The following is a 16,491-nucleotide window of genomic DNA, read 5'->3' on the forward strand; positions in this document are numbered from 1 at the left end:
ATGTTTTTGTTCTTAAATTAATATCTTTTATGAGCATGTGAAAGGCACGGTGAATCGGAGATTCTCAAGACTTTGTATGATTGGAAACTAATGCATGATTGGATCAAAGAAATGCTGTGGTGTTACTTTCTGTCAATGAAAAAATAAAGTGTTTTCGTTTACAAAGATGGTTACAAAGAATGTGGACCGGGGTAATACTTTGAGTTTACAGCTTGTCCAAGGTCATTCATTATTAATACTGTAGCATTTTCATGTTCCCTCAGGACAAAGGACAAGTGGAGACGTGATAGTAAATCAAGCAACTGCTTTATTCTCCTAATAAAGGACACTAAAACTACTATTACACTATTTACATATGCAGGGTCAGCTGCTGGTCATCGTGCTGACCCTCAGACTCCCCCCGGCTACAACTCCCAGCCTGCTTCGCGGTACCATGAGTGCCTAGGTGCGCTTCCTCCTTACCACCGGGCGAGGGCGTTACACTGCCCCCACCTGAAGCATCTGGTGTCCCGCCAACATCGAACACCCCCTCAGGCTTTACTCATACTCGGCTAAAAGCTGTGGAACTCTGCGTTAGCGGCCGATGCGCTTCGGTGGCGGCTTGCGGCCCATGGACGCCCCATTGTCTGGCTGGCTCCGGCCCCGACTGCTCCTCCAGAGCCTCCCCGCGGGGCTCCTCCTCCCAGACCTGGTAGGGTACCAGGCGGTCTCGGTGCAAGACCACCACTCTCCCCTGTGTTCGCAACCAGACCCGGTAGCAGACCTCGCCCATCACCCCAAGAACCTCAGTGGGCCCCTCCCACGACGGCGCTAGCTTAGGGCTGAGGCCTTTGCGGCGGCGTTGGCTGTGCACCCAAACCAAGTCCCCGGGCTGGAAGGCAGGCCCCCTGCAGCGCAGGTTGTAGTGCAGGTTGTACTTCTGACGGACTCCCACCTGAGTCAGGTGGGTCCGGGCAAAGCTGTGCAACCACCGCATCCGCTGCCGCAGGTCCCACTTCTCAAATGTTTCCCTAAAATAAGACCTGTCTTTGTTTACTTTTTTTAGCCCATTGTTTATACATTTTTCTACATTCCTGTTCAGACCATATTCCGTCTGACAGTCCATATTTCTTTTTTAGTTTCACTTTGCATTTATTTTTCTCTAAAACCCGGTCAGAAACCTTCTCTAATTTTTCGTCACACCAAACCATTTTCACGTCTATCCTCCGTGACCACACACGTGTTCAGCACCTTTTATGCTAGTTACCATAACACACGGACCAAGTTTTTTTCCTTTTTAGAGAGCTTTTAGAGAGCCAAGTTACCATCCCTGGCTCCACTACATGTACAGTTCAGGTTACCACCCTGAGATCACAGCTTCTCCACAACAACTAAAGAGAACACAGCCTACAGCAATTACTGTTCTCACCATAACATCACCACAACAGCTGACGAGAAAGGATACACCATATGCCAATTACAGTTCTCTACATGCGCACCAGGTGCATCAGTCCTGGGTTTACCGCTCTAACCAGGCGGAATGCTATCCCTCAGCGATTCTTCTATCTCGACCCCACCATCCTTTGCCAGTATCTTTCAACTGGGAGACCAGCTGGCACACTTATCAAACGTCTACAATCACATACACCATAAACTCATTATTCTTTTGTGCTCATTCACCTTCAGAAAAAAACTCTCAACAGCAACATGGAGAGGATAAGGGACTTTTTAGAAAAGAAGAGTCCTTACCTTTTTTTAAAAGTGGCCACCTAGCTTTTCCTCTCCACCTCTCTGACGGAGTTCCGTCAGCTGGGAGTACCCTGCTTGCAGTGCTAAAATTGTTGTGTCATACAAATGACAAAGTCCAGGTGTCTGTGTAGTGGAAGTCTCTTTATTGCATATGGGAGAATGGCTTGCAACCACCAAACTTGAAATAATTAACTAAAGATGGTATTTTATACTGTGAAACAAACAAGATAAAGTGACACCCTCCCTAATAGTTAGTAATACAGACGTATGCCTATATATGGATATACATCACATAAAGTTCATGCAAAGATTAGTGAAGCAAACTGTTTAGGGCACCGCCCATATAACTGTGTCTCAATGAGCTTACCTAGTGATACATGACAAAATGCTCAAATGTACAATTAAGAATAATTTCCCTGTATAAATGTCTGAGCAAAAAGTTTATAATAAACATGTAGAATAAGTATTTTATATCTTAGATCATTTCTCTTAGCTTTAACTAATTTCGCTTTATGTTCTGGGCATAAAACCAACATTAGACCACACAAGACTGCATCGTTTGCAAAAATACAGAACTAATACCATTGTCTCACTTGTTGCTTCATATATAAAGTGAAAGTTACAAGAAGCTAGAAGCAGCTTTGAAAATACAGACTACATATTTGTAGTGAGTGGTGTTTTCAGTAACAGGGTCTTGCAGCTCAACTGCTTTTTTCCTTTACAAGCAATCTCTGGATCAGTGGGTCTTAGTAAAATAGTCAAACATCCTTAGCTGCAGCTGTGTCATAATGTGCAAAAATAAAGAGGCAAGAGCAAAAATAGATGTCAGGTGTTTTAGATGTGCCACATGAGACCTACTTTACTAAACATCAGTATTTAATGTTTGCTGAAAATATGATGTGCTGAACAGGCCACTAAATGCAGAGCCCTGCCATATTAAAATGAACAGTGATGTAGAGATAATATGTATTCTCACACAACACCTAGCACACTGAAAACCAGACACAGATGGACAGCACATAGTAGTTTCACCTTTGTAAATCATGATGGAGACATAAAATACGTATTATTTTACGTCTGATCATGGAATTGATCTTGGTAAATTTTGATTTTTTCAGTGGTCACTTTAATACTGCAAGACCATGTCATTGAAATATTTTTTTCTCGTTTATTTTTTTATTGCAACCCATATTGTAAAGTTAAATTGTTAGACGGTCCTTCCTTTCAGGAATTTGTGGTATAAATTAACAACAAACAAAATCAAGAAAATAACATGTAATCCATACCTCCTGTCTCAGTTTTTAATGAACTCATCCTTGTTTTACATTTGTTTCCCATGGTTCATATTTTTTTCCTTCAAGCCCTCACATAGCTCTACTAACTGTGTGTTTTTGTTTCTCGACAACAGTATTCAGTGTGGACTGCAGCACTGTGGAATGCCCTCCTCTTCAGCAAGTCCAGTGCCCCCCAGACAGCTTTGAGACACAGATCAGACTCACTGCAGATGGGTGTTGCACGCTGCCAACCAGGTAGACCACAGAGCTCTTAACCATATCAGTTTTTGATGCTGTATTATAAATACCAAAGTGATTTTTTTAAGAGAAAGCTACTTCCTCTTTCTTTCTGAAATATTGCAGATAAAAAGTTAAATATTTAAAACATGGTAAAATTCACTTGTCTTTATTTTCTGTAAGATGATCTAACTATCCTAATTTAAAATTGAATGGATCCATTCCTTCATTTGTATTGTTTGTTTGCCTTGCTATCAAACTCGGAACAAATTCCCCCTCTAATTATTAATATAAGGATTAACTAATAGTCCTGTAAAGGACCTGTAATGCAAACACATTTATATACATAAGTTGTTGTTTTTCCTTTTACGGGTTTATAAAGTGTTTGATTGCTTGTATTCTGAAAATATCACAATTTCTGTCTAAAGTAGGTTTACTGCTTGAAAAAGATGAATACTTGTGTTTACTATTTCCCTTACCAGGAATAAGCAGCTTTCTGATAATAATGATTTTATCATTATAAAATATTTTAAAATAGTGTATGTATTAAAAACTAAAATGTATTATATTTATATATTTATAGTTTTATCACACAGTAATTAGAGTACACTGCTGGGCAAAAGTCTTAAGAAACATATTCAGCAGTCCTAATACAGATTCAGCCATTCAAAATGTGCAGTGAAATGAATTTATCTGCAGAACAGCAAGGAATACTGCAGTACTGATTGGCTGGCCAAAATGACCGACAGGTGGCACTTGTGGTTCATTGGTTGTAAATGAAAAGTTTCGGGCAAAGCGTACTCCTGCAGGACCTCTATCCATTGCACCATCTGCCCCTCCGGCTCCTTAAAGTGGAGCAGCCAGGTGAGGGATGCATGGTCGGTCCGCAGCCGGAACCGGGTCCCAAACGGGTACGGCCTGAAGTGGCGGACTGCCAGCAGCTCGCGACAGCTCACGCAGTAGTTCCATTCGGCCTTATTCAGAGCCCTACTGTAATATGCGACCATCCACTCCCCATCCGACCTCTCCTGCGCCAACACCACGCCCAACCCCGAATCACTCTCGTCAGTATCCAGGATATAAGGTAACTGTGGGTCGGGGTAGGCCAGCACGGGGGCCCCCACTAGAGCTTCGTGTAACCGTCCGAAAGCCATCTCACAGCCTGAGTCCCATTCGAAACGTCCCTTGTCGGTGAGGCGGTGCAGCGGGGCAGCGATGCTAGTGAAGTCCCGGACGAACCTCTGGTAGTACGAGGCCATCCCCAGAAAGTTGCGCAGCTCCGCGACGGTGCGAGGAGTCAGCCAGCCCCTTACTGCGGCAACCTTACCTGGGTCTGTAGCCACCCCTCGTAGTCCAACAATATGTCCCAGGAAGGTCACCTCCCTCCGCAGGCGCTCACACTTGTGGGGGTTGAGCCTCAGGCCAGCATGGTGGATGCAGGCCAGCACTGCCTGGAGGTTTGTCAAGGCCTGGTCAAAGCCCCAGGCATGGACCAGCAGGTCATCCAGGTACAGCACACACTGGTTCCGCGGGACCGATGCTGGCACCCACTCCATCAGCCTCTCGAAGGTCGCCGGGGCATTGCACAGGCCAAACGGCATGACAGTAAACTGCCAGAGGCCCTGGCTGATGGAAAAGGCTGTCTTTGGGTAAGCATCAGGAGCGAACGGTACCTGCCAGTAGCCGCTGTGGAGGTTAAGGGAGCTGAACCAGGTCGACACGGTGATGTAGTCCGAGGCATCGTCTGTCCTCTGCAGGGGGTAGGAGTTTTTCCAAGTGACCTCATTCCGCTTGCTGTAGTTTTCGCAGAACCTCCACGAGCCGTCTTTTTTTTGGACCAGTACAGCTGGCACCGACCACGGGCTCGCGGAGGGCTCAATCAACCCCACTGCAGCCATCTCCCGGATCTTTTCCTCGGCAGCAGTCCGATTGGCGTGAGCCATGTGTCCCGCTGGGATGCAGATCAATGGTGCCGAGCGTCAATGGTGTCGATATCGTGTTGGACCAGGGCAGCGCGGGTGCGTTCCTCATCCCTTACCGCCAAGAGGTCCTCGTTCTGGGCGAGTAGCACCTGCAACCGCTTCGCTGGTACAGGTCCTCAACAGCATGACTTGCTTTCATGCAATGCTAGGCCCCTGCCACCGCCGACTTGTCTGGCCCCCCAGGTGACTCAGGGCCCATCGCTGTTGCCACTGCCTCTTTTTCCCCCAGCTGGCCCCCCAGTTGACTCGGGGGCAGGATCCGGCATGCTTGCTCCCCGGCTCGCAGTCCTGGTCCGCCCCGGTGACTGCCGCTGACATTGCTGGCACTGCCACTTTTTCCCCCGCTTTTGCCAGGCTTGCCCTCCACCAGGTGAAGTCCTCTCCCTGCCACACCAACTTCTGCCAGTCCAAGTCCAAACTGGCCCCCACCCGCTGCAGCAGGTCCAGCCCCAGGATGCAGTCCTCCTGGATGGGTGCGAGGTAGCAGGGGTGGCGCACCATTACTGTACCCAGACGGATGGCAAGCATCTGTTTCGCCCGGACTGCTGCAAGCTGGTGCACTCCGTCTAGTGGTACTTCCAGGAGCCAAGGCCTGCTCCAGTGAGGCTGGCACCGCAGCTCCTCGGGTGAGAGGGCCTTGAGGAAGGCCTGGAGAGCCATCTCCTGCTGCACCTCCTGGGGGAAAGCTGAGTATTCCCGGCGGGCGAGGAACATGACATCAGTGACCGGGCCCAGTCGCTCTCTTGGTCGGCACCACCGCAGAGCCAGGCTCTCCCGCATCAGGTCCGATGCCTCTTCCATGCTGAAACTCAGCCGTATAGTCGCCACGGTCCTTCTCCAGGACATCAAGGAGCACCTGGCAGGCCGCTTCATCCAGCCATTTGTCCAAGCCGTGAGCTGGAACTGCGCCTCATATGTCTCCCAAGACACTTCCCTGTCATAGTGTCCACGTTGTACCCGTGCTGACGGGTGTGGGGACAGCTGGCCAGCTTCGGCGGGGAGGGCTTCTCCTAGTTCCACTGACGGGACCACTACTGAGTAGTCCTTGTAAGGGTTGAGGTCACCTGTTGCACCCAGGAGTTGCTCAGGCTTTCAGGGTCAGTCAGCACTTGACAGAGTCCACTAGCGTCTACTACAGGTTGTCCATCCTGCCCACTTATGACACCAAGGTAATGTTTTTGAGTTCACACAAGACAAAGGACAAATGGAGACATGATAGGAAAACAAGCAATCCCTTTTATTCTCCCTTCAACACCAAACCCAAACACAGGATTTACACACATATAAGGGGACCGATGGAACACGCACACAGGTTTAGGGTGGTAACTCATTAACAGAAGACAACACAGATATGTTACTAATGTAACACTACAGTATTTACATAAGCAGGGTCAGCTGCTGGTCATCGTGCAGACTCCCCTCGGCTACAACTCCCAGCCTGCTTCGCAGTACCCTGAATGCCTAGGTGCGTTTCCTCCTCACCACCGGGCAAGAGCGCTACAATATTATGCCTACTGTATATTGCTGGTAGTGGTAGTTTAAATAAAAATACACAACAGTATTCCACTTTCTTCATAAAAATTGTATGCATCAAAGTCTTTTACTCTGTCAATTTCTGGGCTTATTTTGGAAAAGTTTTGACATGCTCATTCTGACTATATTAAGTTTATATACTTTATAAAATGCTGTATCTTTTAACCTTTTCTATGAATATGAATAAAAAAACACATTCTTTTAGAATCTGCTAAATAGGGAATATATGGAATCACTTATCTAAAAAAAATAATAACTATTAATTTAAGGATCTAAACATATGTATTTATATAGCTGGTAGTATTACCGTAATCCACTTTCTTTGTATACATGTTTTATTATTAATTTGACTCATTCACGCATGATTGAAACATTTTTCAGCTGTTTGTCTCATCTGTGTTTCCAAGCAGCCTCTTGGTACAGTGGGTTTGTCAGTAGGGGTTCTGTCTAGGTGATCTCAGTTCACTACCTGCTTAGAGCACAAGTTTTTCTTCAGAGACGTTTAAAAAATAAAATAGTAAATTTTATATACAGCATATTAACATTTTTTATATATTATAAAATATTCAGTGTTAAGTGAAATTACTAATGAAATAAAAATGTGAATTAGCAAACGTGAATACAGATGCAGCCATTCAAAATGCACGGTACAAACCCATACTGCGGGCAACTATGCGTGCGCCACCACGCCGTACCGCGGTACGTGATTGGCTGGCCAAAGTGACCGACAGGGGCACTGATGGTGCATTGGTCAGTAGTGAAAAGATTTAATCATTTAATCTCTTTACAGTGCACAATTTAATCCGCTTAGTATTGAATATTTATATGAAATTTTACCACTAAAGGGAAATTTTAGTAGCTGAGCATAAGAAGAAGAGGAGCATAACTCACCTGAAGGCCATAAACAATATTAATTTAGGAACATAAACATATTAATGTAGGTAAACTGTACTGTATATGGCTGGTCTTGGTAGTTTAAAGGAAAAATACAAACTAGTCTTCCATTTCTCCCTAAACATTTTAAGCATCAAAGTTTTATGAAATGGTCACCAAATATGCAATTACTGTGTAGAATGAATTGTAATTAAAAACATTTATTTAAAACGAAGATTAAGCTGTTTACATTCCTACAACTGAGAATATAGTCAATCGTTGCTACGCATGCAGAAACACAGCCACAAATAACTCTCAAAGAGAGGACATTAGCTAGCAAATATGATAGAGGAATAAATTATTTTTTTGTTTATTTCTTTTGCACATTTATTTGAACATTTCCATCGATTGTACAAGCACTTGGAAACTGTCCAATCCCTAGTTCGTCTGGCATTTTCTTTTAAGCTCCGGGCATGCTCCCAATGGCGCTGGTCTGTGTCTTCTAGGATATAATGCCGGCGATTTGTTGTTAAAATTTGGTTTCCAATAACACCGCAGCAAACTTTTGTTTTTATGTCCACTTTAACAGACAATCTCCCTTGCTTTCAACTGAGCATTTCATAATTTCCTAAAATTAAAATAATTTAAACTATGCGACAGAATTCTGGTGTGTGCCTATACCAGAGATTATGGTACGGCTTCAGAATGGTGATTGGCTGACACCATCTGACACCCCTCTGATTGGGGTAAAAAGACCTGCTGATCTGTTCTACATACAGGAAGACAACAGAAGATTATTTTTTTCTATTCGAAACATGTATTTTAAACGTTTAATTAAGAAGTAAAAACCTTACAGTGTACACAGATTTCTAAGGTGATTAGGAGGAAGAAAAATCACCTGTGTTTCGTGCATTAAAAGTGGTTATTAACTATCGAAACCTGTTTTTATTTCGCCTGGCAATCTACCTAAATGCCCAACTACAGTATCTGAGAAGAACCACAATTGAACTAGTGTTGATAATAAGAGAGATCCCCATTTTGATTTAAATCGCAAACGCATGTTTAATTAAATGTCTTTTTTGATTCACAATCAGACAAATGCAACATAAGTTGTTATCTTTGTCTTCTAAGTATCTTAATAAACTTTCAGCATAGCTTTCTCCCTGTTTAGATTTATTTTTCTTGGGATTTTGGGATCAAACGTGGAAAGATTAGATTGTAATCCTTTTTATTTTTTAAATACATTTTAGAAAAGTGTAATCTATACTAAAAAGTTGTATTTATTTAATACCACTCGATACTTATATTAATGGAGTTTAGTTGATACTGTTTAAACTTTTAATTATTTTAAATTGTATTATAGCATTGTACACATGCTTAAAAGAGAAGAGAGAAAACGCAAGCCTTCTTCAGGTGTGAGGATCTTCTGCTCAGAATGAAACGCTAAAATGTAATGAAGGTTCTGAATGGGTTCAATTATGATTTGGGCTTGATTGAGGTTGCTGCCTTTGATCTAAAATTCTGCTTGAATCCTTCTAAACTAAAAATTAGACATAAGAGGAGAAGAGGCTCTGGTGAAATTTCTATTTTTTTTATTTCTTTTTTTTCTTGGAAAAATATCTTACCTGCAGCAGCCCAGGCACAGAAGGGTTAAAAAAAGTCAGACAGGCAGGGGGGAGCATGAGTTGTGAAACTGTTACCTGGATAAAGAGTTATCCAGGTAACAGTGAAAGGGGCGTATAGTCTGGGGAGATCGCCCATTTTCCATGTAAATAGTTCCCTGGTTCCGCAATCCTTGGTGGTTACTCTTTCACTATTTTGTCTTTCTCTCTCTCTCTCTCCCTCTCTCTCTCTTGGGCTCGCGCTCTGGCTCACTCGCGCTCTTGGCGGGCTTGTCTTGTGCCTCTCTCTCGTCTGGGTACAGGAGTGCTGCTGGAAGGTGTTGATGGAAACACCTGATCATCAGCTCGAAAGATTTAAGTGCTTTGTGTACAGATGCAGCCATTCAAAGTGTGCGGTACAGACACGTACCAGAGGTAATTGGCTACGGCGTCGTGCATCGTGACGCGCGATGACGCAAAATACCGCGGTACGTGATTGGTTGACCGACAGGGGCACTCGTGGTCCGTTGGTCTGTCATAGAAAGACTTACTGTAAATGTCTTTACTGTGCCCGTTGTAGATATTGAATTTTACCACTGAAGGGAAATCTTAGTAGCTGAGCATAAAAAGAATAGGAGCATACTGTAATGCGTGTGAAGACCATAAACGATATTAATTTTGGAACATAAACATACAGTATATAGCTGGTCTTGGTACTTTAAAGAAAAAAATACACACCAGTATTCCATTTCTCCCTAAACATTGTAAGCTTCGAAGTCTTTAACGTGATACCGGAGTCAACAAGCATACTTTTAGAATTTGATTAAAAGGGAATATAATATGGAATCGCGTATCTCATTTTTATTTATTTATTTATTTTTTAATCGCGTAACATAAACATATTACCGTATGCAAACTGTACTGTATACAGTATGTATATGTATATTTAATGTCTTAACTGTGCCCGTTTAATTGAATTTAAAAAAATTATTTAACACGAACATTAAGCTGTTTACATCTTCCGCCTGAGAACAGTCACCCGTTGCTACCCAATGCAGAAACACAGCCACTAACTAGCAAAGAGAGGACATTAGCTACCCAATATGATAAAGAAATAAATGATTATTTTGTTATATTCTTTTGCACATTTATTTGAACATTTCCATCGATTGTACAAGCACTTGGAAACTGTCCAATCCCTAGTTCATCAGGCATTTTAACGGTCTGGCGCCGGTCTGTGTCTTCCAGGATATAATGCCAGCGATCTCTTGTTTTTATGTCCACTATAACAGACAATCTCCTTTGCTTTTAACCGAGGGTTTAATAATTTCCTAAAATGAAAATGATTTACTTTATTTCCCTCACAGGATCAATAAAAGTATCTATCATCTGTCTAAACTATGGGACAGAATTCTGGGGTCTCCCCATACCAGAGATTATGGTAGGGCTTCAGAATGGTGATTGGCTGACACCATCTGACACCCCTCTGATTGGAGAAAAAAGCCGTGCTGGTTTGCTATACATACTGTACCAGGAAGAGGATTTCTTTCTATTCAAAACGTGTATTTTAAAAGTTTAAGAAGTAAAAACCTTACAGCGTACACAGATTTCTAAACTGATCAGGATCGTTATCTTTGTCTTATGCATAATAATGTTCACCGCTCTGTCCAGCAAATTAATAATAAACTTTATTTTATATAGCGTTTTAAACGAATAAGTAATTAGATAGCTCATAAACCTAATCACTTGCTTTTTCTTTTTATTTAGGCTCAGATTTCAACTATAGATCGTATTATTAATAACCATAATAACAACCAACCAACAAAAACAACCATATAAACATAATACCAACCAAAAACATAGATAACAACCACAATACAAAATCAAATATATCAAACCATTATACTCTCGCAAAGTCCTCCAATTATCATAACCCCGCCCCTTATGCAAAACCAAACCTTCCTCCCATCCCAGTTTATCCTGTTTATCATAAACAAAATCCACCTCAATTTTCAACATAAAGCATTACACAAAATCAATACCTCAACACTCCATACTCAACAACGATAATTCACAAACAGCCAGAACAACTACACATTCCCAAATCTACCTAATTTCCATAGCCCCGCCCCTTATGCAAAACCAACATCCCTCCCCTGTTCGCTCTCTCCCCTGGCGGTTGTAATTATTTTTTATTTTCAAATAAATTTTAGCAAACTCATGTATTTTAAAAATCTTAAGATTTGTATATTTATGTCTTTATTTAGTGGTTTCATTAGTGACAAAGGCTAAACTTTCTTGGAAAAATGTCTTTTATGTAAACCATGTTTGCTATTAATTCATTCAGGGCTAAAATATGTTCATTGTCTTCTAATGAAAGAAGGGTTCCTTTCCCCGTAGTCGGGAGCCTAGCCTTTAACTAGTAAGTACTGTATTTACTGGGTTTTTGAGGGGGGGGGGTGTCTTTCGCTGGAAATCTCGCCTCCTGCTTTGAAAATACCCGTGAAACCGGTTCAATTCGTCACAGCCAGCACTCCTGCAGAGAGGGGGGTTGTACTTGCAGTGTATACAGTACACGCGTTATGCTCTTCGTTAATGTCTGTGAAGTTTTATTTAATCTCTGAGCCATACTGATTCTTCTGGAAGCCAGTTTCCGCCAGGGAGTAAAAAAAAACACACTATGGTATTCTCTCCAATGCAGTGCAGTTAAAAACATACCTCTGATGCTGCTCCTTAATGAATATCGTTTATGACCATCAGAAGCTTTATGCTCCTTTTCTTTTTTCCAGTGGATTGAACAGGGAGAGGCATTTCATGATGTACTTTTCACTGATGAAACAACAGTGGCTCTGGAACAGTTTTCAACCAAGTCGTTTTATAAAAAGGGGAGATATGTACACGTTACTGAAGCTAAAACTTTAGCCTTTGTCACTAATGTAACCACTAAATAAAGACATATAGAAATCCCTACGTTACAGACTGTATATGGCTGGTATTGGTAGTTTAAAGAAAAAATACACACCAGTATTCCACTTTCTCCCTAAACATTTTAAGCATCAGAGTCTTACATGTGGTTATTTCAAAAACGTTTGTACGTGCTCCTTCTGACCATGTTACTGTTTACTGTTACTGACCATATTAAGTTTAAGTGCCTGTGGGCACTTTTCCTGTCCATGGGAGGTGGACCGTCTTTCATTAGAAGGTTAGTCTGTTCTACTCTGAGAATGTAGAGGGGGTGGAAAGTGCCCGCTGTCATTTAATTAGTATTAAAATTAACACTGATTCCCTTGCGAAGATACAGACATAGGAATATTCGTGCGTGGTCAAAAAATGGCATAAAAACGACAAAGTGAAGGCTGTGAAAACATTCACAATGTACTTTATACACAAAGCAAATATACCCCCCCCCCCTCTCAATTCAATTCAAGCTGCTTTATTAGCATGACAGGTGGGTACAATCAGTGTTGGGTATTTACTTTGCTTTGAGATGCCACTTTTAAAGGTGATATATAAAATCAAGGCTTTAACTTGCTTTAACTCCTCAAGTCTGAGTTCTTGTGTCTGTGCTATCCGAACCCGAAAGTATTACAATATGTATCTTTATAGCAGGTGGTGTACAGCTTTTTAGTATAGATTACACTTTTCTAAAATGTATTTAAAAAATAAAAACGATAACAATCTAATCTTTCCACGTTTGATCCCAAAATAAATCTAAACTATGCTATGCTGAAAGTTTATTAAGATACTTAGAAGACAAAGATATCAATTTATGTTGCATTTGTCTGATTGTGAATCAAAAAACACATATATTTAAACCCGCATTTGCGATTTAAATCAAAACGTTATTTAAATCAATATAAATGTTTATATTGTAATGCCTAGGTGACTATTCATTGTTATTAAAATGACTTAAATTCGATCATGTTGTGATATTTAGAAATATAAATTTGTTTGGTGCGAGTGAGGTTTTATTTAATCTCTGACTCAGTGATGGCCTGGCATGGTGAGGTGTGCTGGCAGCTATGTGGTGTTACGCAGTGATGGCCTGACACGGTGAGGTGCCCTGGCAGCTGTATGATGCAGTGGTGGCCTGGCACGGTGAGGTGCGCTTGCAGCTATGTGACGCAGTGGTGGCCTGGCACGGTGAGGTGCGCTGGCAGCTGTGTGATGCAGTGGTGGTCGGGTATGTAAAGGTGCACAGGCAGCTGTGTGTTGTGACGCAGTGGTGGCCTGGCACGGTGAGGTGCGCTGGCAGCTGTGTGATGCAGTGGTGGCCGGGCACGGTGAGGTGCACTGACAGCTGTGTGGTGTGACGCAGTGGTGGCCTGGTACGGTGAGGTGGCTGGCAGCTGTGCGGTGTGACGCAGTGGTGGCCTGGCACGGTGAAGTGCGCTGGCAGCTGTGTGGTGTGACGCAGTGGTGGCCTGGCACGGTGAGGTGCGCTGGCAGCTGTGTGATCCAGTGGTGGTTGGGTATGTAGAGGTGCACTGGCAGCTGTGTGTTGTGACACAGTGGTGGCCTGGCACGGTGAGGTGCTCTGGCATATAATGAATATATTCATGTGCATCCAACACACAGTTCAACGCTAGCAACTACACAAAATCTAAAATATGAGCTCTACTTGCCACTTACAATACCAACAGTACCAGGTAACTTTAGTAGTGACATTTTCATGGATCTTTTTAACAATAAAATTTACAACATCAGACTTCAGACACAATTAAACAGGCCTCAAAAAAGTCTGGTACAAACATTTTCAGCATGGTGAAACATGGTGAACATTTCCACCACTGCGTCACACCACACAGCTGCCAGTGCACCTCACCGTGCCAGGCCACCACTGCATCACCCAGCTGCCAGCGCACCTCACCGTGCCAGGCCACCACTGCATCATACAGCTGCCAGGTCACCTCACCGTGTCAGGCCACCACTGCGTCACACATATTTCAGCGCCATATATTTCATGGATATTATGGAATATAATGGATGGATATCTTAGTTATCTTTCTAGTTCACAGGTTTGCATGCATAATTTAATTTTGAAAGCCACTGAGACAGCAGGTACTTCTGTTGTATTTATGAAAAAGAAACAAAACAAAAAACATACTAACAACTGTGCCATCCTACTGCTTAGTTAATACATTTTATTATTCATAAACAGTTAACATTGTTAGCAAAATATTTTGAATTATATTTAACCCTATTTTTTCTTTAGTTTTGTATTTAACTTATTATATGATAGTCAGACTTAATGTATATTTGAACAATGAAAATATATTTTTACAAGATTTTACATTAAGCACTTAAAATTAATATGGTTAATAATAGTAAACTGTAACATGCTGTAACAAGATCAGTTAAACTGCAAAGAAAATCCTTTCAGAGAAAATGTTTCAGGTGTGAAGAACATGCCCTGCCCCCACTACCATTAGAATATACACAAACATTTTAGCGTTTCATTCTGAGCAGAAGACCCTAACAGCTGAAGAGTGCTGGCTGTGACGAATTAAACCGGTTTTACAGGTTTCAATCAAAGACCATGTGACGTGGGAGTCAGGAAACTACAGTAACACACAGCGCCACCGGATTTGATAACGCTATAAAAACGCTATAAAATAATGTGACTTGGCACAGAACAAGTTTACAGCACAGTACAAAAATAAATGCTGACCATGACTTTAGAAGCATAAATTGCCTTACACTCAATTTAAACACAAATTGTCTTTAGCCCTCTAAGCTGGTTCATACAGAAATGTAGAGATCCAGGCTCAGAACACACAGCTTCATTAGCGAATACATATGCAGGACAACTAGAGAAGACGTTTTACAGAGGATGGATTTTTAGAAACATCCCATCAGACATCCCATCATATTCACAACGTGAAATCTAGAAAATAATATTACGTAACCAAAATCCGCAATATGGAAACAGAACCTGTGTAATTGTTGATAGATGATGTACTCGTAACATTTTTTCAAGACGAACTACAACATTTAAAAAATGACTTGTATGTACTTGATATCTCTAATCAATCCACGGGTCCCAGCACTAAACGAAAGTAAAACGCATACCGTTTCGCGCTTCTTATTAGTTGCTCAAAAGTAATTCTAAAAGTATGCTTGTTGACTCCGGTATCACGTTAGTTAAAGACTTCGAAGCTTACAATGTTTAGGGAGAAATGGAATACTGGTGTGTATTTTTTTCTTTAAAGTACAGAGACCAGCCATATACTGTATGTTTATGTTCCAAAATTAATATCGTTTATGGCCTTCACACGCGTTACAGTATGCTCCTATTTTTTTATGCTCAGCTACTAAGATTTCCCTTCAGTGGTAAAATTAGATATGAATATTGAATACTTAAACGGGCACAGTTAAGACATTAAATATACATATACATACTGTATACAGTACAGTTTGCATACTGTAATATGTTTATGTTACGCGATTAAAAAATAAATAAATAAAACTGAAAGGTCAAGCACCAGCTGGATTCGAACACACAACCTGCCAGTTGGTAGTCACGCACTTAGACCAGTAGGCTAAGATAGCTCGCGTGAACAGACAGGCGAAACAGTCCTACACAGCCCTGCCGCAGTACACGGATATAATCATACCGTTATTAAATTCTTGAGATACGCGATTCCATATTATATTCCCTTTTAATCAAATTCTAAAAGTATGCTTGTTGACTCCAGTTTCACGTTAGTTAAAGACTTCGAACCTTACAATGTTTAGGGAGAAATGGAATACTGGTGTGTATTTTTTTCTTTAAAGTGCCGATTCCTGGAACACCCCTCTGAAGTGGTTCCATAAAATCTGGTATACGGAAAAGAAAGCGTTGATAAATACAAGTGTCTTTTAATACACTCTTTGCTGTGCTCTTGAGGATCCTTGTGATATTTTAAGCTCTAGTTGAATGATAGGTGTCGCATTTTAAATCATTTTCGTAGTTAGAAATTATGAAACGCCCTGTTAAAAGCAAGGAAGTTTTTATGCCTGTTGAAGTAAAACAAAATGCCTGACAAAGTATGGCTTGGACAGATTCCAAGTGCTTGTACAAATTTGCTAAAGAAATTATACTTTGGGTATACAGCTTGTCCAAAGTCATCCATTATTAATACTATTATTAATATCTTCAGTAAAGGCTTTGATGCATAAATATTTCTGATAAAGGTAGGTTGTGTACTTTTGTCCAACTGAGCAATATTGCTTTCATAAAATATACCAACATTTTAATGACTGATGATTAACGTGCTGTAA

At 41.6% G+C, this 16,491-nt stretch overlaps 1 protein-coding gene across 5 annotated transcripts in view; it reads left to right on the forward strand.

Annotated features, from left to right (window-relative positions):
- The window catches only part of crim1 (cysteine rich transmembrane BMP regulator 1 (chordin-like)), a 619,278-nt gene that overhangs the window by 271,404 nt on the left and 331,383 nt on the right, over positions 1-16,491 (forward strand). For all 5 annotated transcript variants that reach the window (XM_069179104.1, XM_069179116.1, XM_069179125.1 and 2 more), the window contains exon 4: positions 3,137-3,257. In XM_069179104.1, coding sequence (XP_069035205.1) covers positions 3,137-3,257 — 121 coding nt within the window. The remainder of the gene's footprint in view (positions 1-3,136; positions 3,258-16,491) is intronic.

This window comes from Lepisosteus oculatus, chromosome 2, assembly GCF_040954835.1.
Source record: "Lepisosteus oculatus isolate fLepOcu1 chromosome 2, fLepOcu1.hap2, whole genome shotgun sequence".
Taxonomy (NCBI): domain Eukaryota; kingdom Metazoa; phylum Chordata; class Actinopteri; order Semionotiformes; family Lepisosteidae; genus Lepisosteus; species Lepisosteus oculatus.